The 9,350-nt window shown below is 36.1% G+C and overlaps 1 protein-coding gene across 1 annotated transcript; it reads right to left on the bottom strand.

Moving 5' to 3' along the window:
• Positions 1–590: 590 nt before the first annotated feature.
• LOC147405243 (protein EARLY-RESPONSIVE TO DEHYDRATION 7, chloroplastic-like) lies at positions 591–7,551 on the bottom strand. Its single transcript, XM_086441485.1, has 4 exons — positions 6,415–7,551; positions 5,551–5,717; positions 2,463–2,547; positions 591–980 (listed from the first exon to the last, which is right to left on the bottom strand). Exons 1-4 carry the CDS (start codon positions 7,419–7,421, stop codon positions 788–790), a joined length of 1,452 nt encoding a protein of 483 aa, XP_086297611.1. The 5' UTR covers positions 7,422–7,551; the 3' UTR covers positions 591–787.
• Between the last annotated feature and the right edge of the window lie 1,799 nt (positions 7,552–9,350).

The raw sequence follows: 9,350 nt of genomic DNA, 5'->3' as shown, positions 1-9,350 counted from the left end.
AATCGAATCAAATCAAACCTTTGTTACTTGTTTCGGTATTCAAACTCGGGTTTGAATGTTTTAAAATGATTTTAAACAATTACAAAAAAAAAAAAATACTAATGTTCATGTTTTGAATATTTGCACAAATATTACTATACAAAATCACAATAACCTCCTTACCTTAAATCACTAAAATTAGCTAAAACCAAATGGCATTGAAGGTTGCCAAGGTTTGAAAACACTTCAACTTAAGAAAGAGCGCTTCATTAACATTCCCCATAAATACAAAATTCAGCGAATTGAAACCAATGCAATGCACCAGTACGAATCACAAAACAAATAGATCCATAACTCCCCAACTCACCCTAGCACACAAGTTGAACTACCTTCACTTCCCTCTGGACATCCCCAGAAGAGGCACTAGCCTCCTCTCCCTCTCTAATGAGCAACAACACACCCCTCCCTTCACTTTCCCAAGCACATATCATGTTATTCCTTTTCAATTGCCTACCCCTTGCAATACAATACCAAGAAACAAATCCATAATCTTTGGAAGTTAGGAAGGCCGGACCCATTGATTGAAATTAAAAAGACAAGAACACCACAAATACACTATAAACATACATGTAAATAATTCCATTCCAGCTATTCGATAACACAAGTATTCGTCTAACATCTAATGACCCATATCAACAGCAACCAAGTACAAGCTTGGCATTCTGTAAAACTTTCACACAAAAAAAGAGCTCATATCAAATCGTGACAAGTACATTTAATAAAATGATCAAACAGGTAAGAACTCGCACTACTTGCTCTTCCTTTTAGACTTCACCTCTGTAGCTGCAGCTTTAACAGCTGACTTAGCAAGGGTAGAGGGTTTAATGGAATTCTTTGGGTTGAGTGCTTTCCGCAACTTGAATACAGCCCAAGCAGTCCCCATGGCATGCCCTGCAGCGTCAAGCCCTTCACTCGTGGCCCCAGCTGCTTTTTCTCCATACCTGCAACAAAAAAAAATCTCAATAAACTACCACATGGCGGTTCATGCTCAACAAATATTTTTGTGCTCAAGTTTAACCAATCTTATCGCTGTTAAAAAGGGTAGTAGAGGCCTAGAGGGTACACCTTCATAGGAACTAGGGCATCTAATAGGGATCAATCACAGCCCTTTTAACATTTACAAGAGCCGTAACAAGAGTTTGAACAATCAAGCCCAAACCTTGATTTGGTGGGATCATAATGAAGTCGGTCTACCTGAAAGCTTCTTTAGTTGATGGAAAACACACATGGGTAATTTAGGCATTGCAAATAGTAGGGGGAAGCTATTAGTTGGGAGATCTAACTATTAACTTCTTTAGTTGATTTGGTGGCACTATATAAGTATTATTTTGAGTTTTTTTAGTAGATCTACTAAACAAAAACTACAAATTGCTTTTTCTTCTCTTAAATTTGTGAAGCTTAAAGAAACCCAATTGTGATTCTTAGGATAATATTTATGTTATATCAATGAATCTATTAAAACTTCAAGAAATCCTAGGTGTGTTTCTTAAAATAATATTGGTGTGATATCAATAGATCTATCTCTTATTCTTATTTCTCACTATTATTTTTCTTTCCAAACATAAGATTCTCCACTTATTCCTTCTTCAATGCACCCAAAACCATAAAAGTCTGTTCTTATTGCCTATTTTACCTTTTAAAACCACAAGATACCAACTTCAAATTTCTTTCAAAATTACAACCCCTTTCCTTAAGATCTTTAGTAGTTCTTTAACCCTAATGATTGGAAACCTAAACGTGAACCAATCATTGGAAACCCTACATCAGCACCAAAAAGAATAAATGCATCTAGGCACTTGCTCTTGTCAAAAAACGACGCAGTAAAGAGAACAAAAATCGCACACGAGAACTAGGATTTATGTGATTCAGAAGTGTGCCTATGTCCACGGATCCGATCAAGAACAATTACCATTCTTTTTCACACGTTTTACAGCCCTAGGAGATCTCTATTTATAAAACCAGGAGTTGTTAAAACGCGTATATCTCCCCAAAAATAGAAAACCCTTGAGAAAATATTGCAAATTGCCTTTTAAGCGACCCTAAAAAATTTGGTCCCGGGGCGCTGCCCCAGCAACTACAAGACATATACACAATACCTCTCAGATAGTAGTTTGATCATGATTGTATAATACAGATATTGGGCAGGATTATCATCCATTTCCAATGTGGTATCTATAAGATTAGGCACAATATGCAATTCAGAATTTAAGGATGTTCTGTTAATGCCCTGGGATGGTCAAAGAAAATACATACCATTCCCAGATAAAAATTCATGCAAGAAACAAAATATGAAAAATGTAAAGTTAACTTGAAAATAACAGGAGACTCGGCTCCAGACAGAAAGGAATGAAGTAACTGAGAAATATTTGGGATAAGGCTTTGTTGTTGTTGTTGTTGTTGTATGAAGTTAACTTTAGATTTACCTGTGAGTAACAACTTTGGTAGTAACAACTGATGTCGTTGACATGACATTCTTTCCAGCTACTTCAACAGCATCACAGACCTTGCCTATTCAGAGACCAAGAAAAAAATTAGAAACCTTATTATTGGAAGCAGGATGCATGCCTCAAGATATGCAGATGAGAAAATTGAGAGGCAGTTCTTTATAACTTTAAACAAATAAATAGGAGTAGAGAGCTCAAGTCAACAAACACTTCACCATGCTCAAAAATTTACTCCAAACCAACCCTCTCAATCTCACCCAATTTAGCAAACCTTCAAACACTTAGCCCTGGACCAACCAAAATTATCCAGCCAGCAGGTACATCTGTTTAAGGAACTTGTTGATCATGTTTTCATACCACAATTTCCTCATTGCTCAAGGTGGATTGTGGAATTCATTAATATTCTAATTCTATGGTATTGCTATCACATCCACTTAAACTAACACTGATGTCTCATTAACGCCTCATCCATCCATGGGATCTATTGGTTTGCAGAAAGCATATAGGACAACCTATAAATATTGACCACAAGCATCCAATGATTCATTGCAACTAAAATTAATTAATGGGCAGTTGAACAGCTGCCACTTTAAGGACAGATCTACCTTTACCTCTACCTCAACTTGTACCCAAGAAAATTTGGAGTGGTTTAAGTAAATAAACTTCATAGCTTGTCAATCCCAAACTCATTTTTACAGCTTGAATAACCTGTAATAAAAACATTGATGTTGATGGAAAGAGAATCCTGTGACCACAAAGAATGCTATTGTACAACTGCCAACATTAGCGTTGTTTCTTGTGAATGCGTATGAGTTCTCTTCACAAATAACTAGAAAGGGTGATGCAAGACGGTGAGGGGAGAAAACAAAATAAGGGGGTTTACGGAAACCTAATTGGGGATGATTTTGGAATTGGGTCAAGGACTTGGGTGACGATCGGAAAAGAGTTTCGAAAATCCCAATTGGCTATATGTTGAAATGTAAAACACAGTTTTACATTTACAACATTTTGAACTTATGATTATGATTTTGGATAAGGATTAAGGATTTGAGATTGGGTTTACGATTTGAGTTAGGATAGGGTAAACCCAAAAGGTAAAATGAAAATTTTATTTCAATTATTGTAGGATAAAGAAAAGGGTCAAAGGTTTAGGTTTATAGGGTAGAGTAAGGATTAAAAGTTAAGGTTTATAGGGTAGAGTAAGGATTAAAAGTTAAGAAAATAGAGAAAGGATCAAGGGTTGAGGTTTGTAGGTTTCAAGAATCAGGAATAAAAAATAAAAAAAGAATAGAAAATAAAAATAAAGATTAGAGGAAAAAAGATAGAACCTTGGAATCACACCAAAAATGATAGATAACTCACTTCACTCCATGAAAGAAACACATTCTTTATTCATCAAAATCTTCATTGTCCATTTATAAAAATTAAATAAATTAAAAAATTAAAAAAAACCGTAATACAATCTATATAAAGAAAATAAATCAAAAATCCTAGTCAGACTAAAATACCAAATAAATAAATCTATTTTTCATAATTTTCTCTCTCCTAATTTTCAAACCTTAATAAACTTAAATAAAAGACAAAGTAAAGTTACTAAACTACCCCTAAATATTATACTAAGACCATAGGCCAATAAAAAATCAAAATAAGTCCAAAAATATAAAATTAAACCCCTAAAACGTAAATCTAAATAAAAACTAAAATCTACTCTTCAAATTTTAATGTCCTCGTCAAAGGAGCTCAACTCTCAAGCACAATGGTCATAAAAGGATGATTTGACAAGTTAACCTAAAGGCAAAATAGAAATTTTGAATCCAGTTAAAGGGATCCTTGAGAAAAGGATTTCATCACTCATTCTAAAAGACTAGTTATTGATTTCCCATGCAAATGATTTTAAAAACATCACCAATTCACAGATGCTAAACCAGATATATAACCTCCTGACATGCCTAACTTCCCATGTAATGTATACTGCCGAAGAGAGGACAAAAAAACAAAGACACTAGGTGACCATACAAATGACTAGCTTTGACTACATTTTAGACATAAGATGACTTCCGTAGAAGCATGGATTACAGCCAAAATCTGCAAACCCCACCCCAAATTACTGACAAGTACAACTAATGCAAATAAGAAATTCAAAACCAACTTCCAACCACATAGTTAACAGAGACTCACGATGGATTAGTCCAGGGGCAGATTTAGAGTGGGGCCGTGGGGGCACTTGCCCCTCACAAGAGTTTTCAAATTCTATGGATTAATGTGCTATTGCAACAGATTTTAGCGGCGGATAAAAAAATCTGGCACTATTGCCCCCTCAAATTTTGTTTTCACTCTTAATTGTCCCCACAAATTTTTTTCTACTCTTGGTTGCCCCCATATGAGCAAAATCCTGGTTTCGCCCCTGGATTAGTCAGATACAAAACCTTTGGCCAGCCACAAAGTCACTAACAAAGCCCGCATACCAAAACTTTGGCAATACATAAAGTAAGTGAGCAAGCTAATGTAGATAAAAAAAAATAAAAAAAAAAATAAAAAAGCTTGACATAGTAGTGTGAAGGACACTTCTCATATCATAAAGCCTAAAGAGGAGGGGGAGAGGGGGGTTCAAGTTGAATCAATCAATCGACAATATATGATAAAATATAACTGAGTGAATGCTATGTGTTACATTAGAAAAGTGAAGTGATGTGGAGTGGTACTCTGTTACTACCACAAACTGGTAAGGGACGACTCCGAAAGATAATACATGAAGTTAAAATAAACAAGATAAGCGATGGAAATTATAAGAAAGAAACGAAAATAAATAAGAGAGTAAGTGAGCAAGCTAATGTAGATAAAAATAAATAAAAATAAAAAAGCAATAATTAATGTTAAATCACCTACTTAACCAAGCAGGGATTGGACCATAAACACAGAAAATGAAATAACGGTTTAAGTACTTAAAAGTCCAGAACAAGGAATCACAAGCAAGAGCACTAGACAGAAGGCTTAATGATACTCAATTTTCATCAGAAATTCAATGAGGAAAAAAAAAAGAATCAAGGGAGAGAAAGGATCAACATACTAAATCCATCAAGAGAAGCAAGAACTACTTCCCCGGGCAGGAGACTGAAAAATTTCTTGCCCACTGTTGAGTTCACAACTGTGCTTGTGATGAAACCTGAGACCATGACTACGCCAGAAAGGATTCCAGTTGCCACTTTCTCCGACATCTTTGACATCTTCTTAACCCTGCGGGATATCATCATAACACTGAGAATGAATACAATTATTGATTTTACATTATATAAACCCAGCCAGAAAGAATAAAATTTCCATCATTTGTTATTTATGATCTGTGGAGGTATGCAGGACTTGGGCTTGTTGCAAAGTGCCGGGGGTTCAGGGTCGACAGGCCCCCGAGGACATTTTTGTCGTCGGTACAACTGCTGGGGGCACTTTCTGTACTAGAAAATACGTTGGAAGCCCTAAGAAGCTATATATTTTTCTGTCTCTGGAAAACCTTATTTCTTTTATTGTTTTCTACGACTTCATCAATGAGAAACTTTCAATGCCCGTGGTAGGCAATTTTGCCAAACCACATAAATCTTCCCTTGTGCTCATTTTGTGTTGTTCTTTTTCTTTTGCGTACTTGTTTATGTGTTCATCGTAGGGTATTTGGGTTGGTTACGCACAACATCAACAAATATTAGGGTCTGCTACACTAATCCTACTTTACCATCCAACTCTATCTTAAGCCATATCACCAAGCTTGGATCCAAGTTGAGGTTTGACACTATTTTACACCCTACTCCAATAAACAGGATTGGGACCAATTCTCGCACAGACAAAGTTTTGAAAAATAAAAATTTGATAAGAAATGTGAAATTTTCTATGATTATAACTTAAAAGAACAAGCAGTAATGCAATAATCTAATAAAGCTCAAACCTTTTAATCCTCTTCAACGTTTCAGGGCTGACCTCGGCCTGATTTGAACACTTATCCATTCTCTTCCTCAGAAATTCATCTCCCCACTTCAATCTATCGACTGTTACTTCACCACACCACAGAATTCCCTTAACCAGCTGCCCTGACCCCGTCGCAATTGCCCTTGCAGCAGACGAACTGTAATCCTCCACATTTGGCGCCAAAGTAGTCCAATAAGATGCTGATCTCTCCTCGATCATCTCCTTCTTCTCCTCCGATTTCAACTCAGCTGGAGATATCCCATTCGCCACCGACCCATCCAACACCTTTGATTTCCCAGAAACTTTCTGTACAGAAAAACTGCTATAATGTTCCAAAATCCCATCCAATATATCCAACAAGTTCTCTTGCCCTTTCGACGCAATCGTGAGACCATAATTCAACAGATTATCGGACTCACTGACGCCATGGCTCTCATCATCGTCACTGGATCCCGATCCGTGCGACGTGGGAAGACGAAGAGAGAAGAAATAATGGGAATCGTCGAGCTTAACCGTCTCCTCGTCTTTGGCTAGGGGCCATTGGATTTCTTCCCCAATTCGAGCAAGAATAGCTACGATATTATCGCCTTGGCTAATACGAACGATTGTTAGTTCACCACAAGCGAGTTCGACACTCTGTTGCTTGTCGATCAGATGAACTATGGCACCAGGAATCTTGATGAGGATCTCTTCGAGCGAATCCATTGGAGCAATGGGTTGATGAGAATTGGGGGAGATTTGTTGGGTATCTTCGTTGTCTGGGAAGAGATTCGCAGCAAGATCATTCATGTCAAGCGAAGGGTATAAGGAAGACGAAGAAGGCTTCGAAACAATCACGGGCTCAGACGAATCGATTGAGGGATACAACGAGGATGAAGATCTAGGGTTTGGGTTTGGGTTTGACATGAAAAGTGAAGAATTTTCTGGATTTGTTTGGATGACTTCTGGGTATAGAGAATTAGAGGTTTTAGGGTTTTTATAACTCATTGTTACTCTGGTTCCGAAGAAATATAGAGAGAACTTTGGATCAAAGTAATTGGCTGACTTCAGGGAATTGAGAATGAGTGGCTATTTTTTATCTGATTCTCAAGAAATAAATGCAGAGAGTGATGAGTAACTTCGGAACGAAGAAATGAGAGATCAGTTAGAATTCAAGAGGTGAAGTAATACGTGGCGAGAGAAGAAGAAGCCGCGTAAGCAAGCTAATCTGTTTATTTTACAACTGTCCCAATCGCCGCGGTTTTTTCCAAAGAATCTTGATTCTATACATCGAGGGTGGAGGATTGAAACCCTCTTCCCACACTTCAACACATGCCACGTTAGCAAATTCCAAGGGATTGATGTTTGATGTTTGATGCCTAAAATATCTATGTGTCTACGTATTGACCACGTCAACCGTGTGTAGTCCGTGTACACTCCATAGCGTGAGCCGTGAAGAGTGTCGTGCTGGAGTGACCTCGAGATTGTATCTCGTATATCGCACATTAGTGAAAATGTGTAAGAACCATTAACCATAGATGCTATTGGGGTGACTTCATTGGAGGACACGTGGACAGTTTGATGTGGTGTCACAAGCAGACCCGTAGATGGATTTTCTTTGAGATATTTAGAAAAAAGATATGTGATTATGTGCTTTTGTCACGCCAGTCACGTATGATCACATCAACTTGTTACATAAAAACAAAATCCAATGGCAGACTTGTCGACCAGGAAATTCCAAAATCTCAAATAAATTTTTTTTAAAATAGAGAGTTAATTTTTCGCGGTTTTTGAATTTTAATTTTAAGTTAGGAAGTTCATTAGTGGTCTATTTCCACAACTCGAATTAAGTTCATAAAAATAATTTTAAATTTAAATTTGATATTTGATATTTATTTTAATCTGAATTCTTTTCGTGAAATCTAAGAGACTGTCATGTTGGATTATCAATGTGATAATTAATGTGGCCCTGCAATCTTTTTTAAGATTCAAAATCTTAATTTTAAAATTTCTAGATAAAATAAGTGTAAGGATGTAGAAAAATTAATTCTCTTTTGATTTTATCTTTTTTGTCACGTGTAAAATGGTTGGGTTGTTGTATTTAAAAAAATTCTTAATGTTGTTAGGGTAGTCAATGAGTACCCATTTAACCCTAAGTGACCCAGATTTTATTGAAATTAATTAGAACTAGATCTAAAATGGAATCAAACTGATATGAATCAAAATAATTAAGTCCTACCCATTGGACACCCAGAAGTATTTGAAAATGATTTATCTAGTGATTTCATTTTATAAGCAATTTATTAGTGCTCATCCCAAAATTCTCAAACTATTTCATAACCAACCGTCCCACCTTCTCTTTGTCTCCTATCTTTTATCCTTTTATTTTTTTTCAATTTTTCTTCCTCCCTTTGTCCCACCCCTGCTTCGCCCCTCCTTCTCGTTCTTATCATTTTCCCCTAATATTTTTTCTAGATGTACTCGAACAATAAAATTTGAAACTTTTTTTCCCATTATAACCATTTTCCCATGGATTCCAAATCCCCAAAAAAAAAAAATCATGCAATCACACCCATACCTTAAATGGACTATCAAGTTTACCTCATAAAAAGATGGGGTGTTTAGAAAAAAATTATTATGTCAAGGTTCTTCAAGTAATCTTCCAAAAATGAATTCGTTGAGAAAAATAATGCATGGCTGTTTATACATGAGAAAATTTCAAAAAGAATGTTGGTTTTTGGCTTTGGGGGTAGGGTACTCAAAGTGAATAACAACAAAGATGGAAAGATCATCTTCCTAAACAATTGGGTGGGAAAGGTATTTCTCCACTAAGAACATAAAATAATTTCCAATGAAAACAAGCAGTAATCGATAACTAAATTGTATTTTTTGAAGTGAATGGAGTTAACAAAGTTTTAAAAAAAAATGTATTTTTTG

Source organism: Akebia trifoliata, chromosome 4, assembly GCF_017979445.1.
Source record: "Akebia trifoliata isolate Shusen 1 chromosome 4, ASM1797944v1, whole genome shotgun sequence".
Lineage (NCBI taxonomy): Eukaryota > Viridiplantae > Streptophyta > Magnoliopsida > Ranunculales > Lardizabalaceae > Akebia > Akebia trifoliata.
Note: the sequence above shows the minus strand (reverse complement) of the source record. Positions and strands in the feature narration are given on the sequence as shown.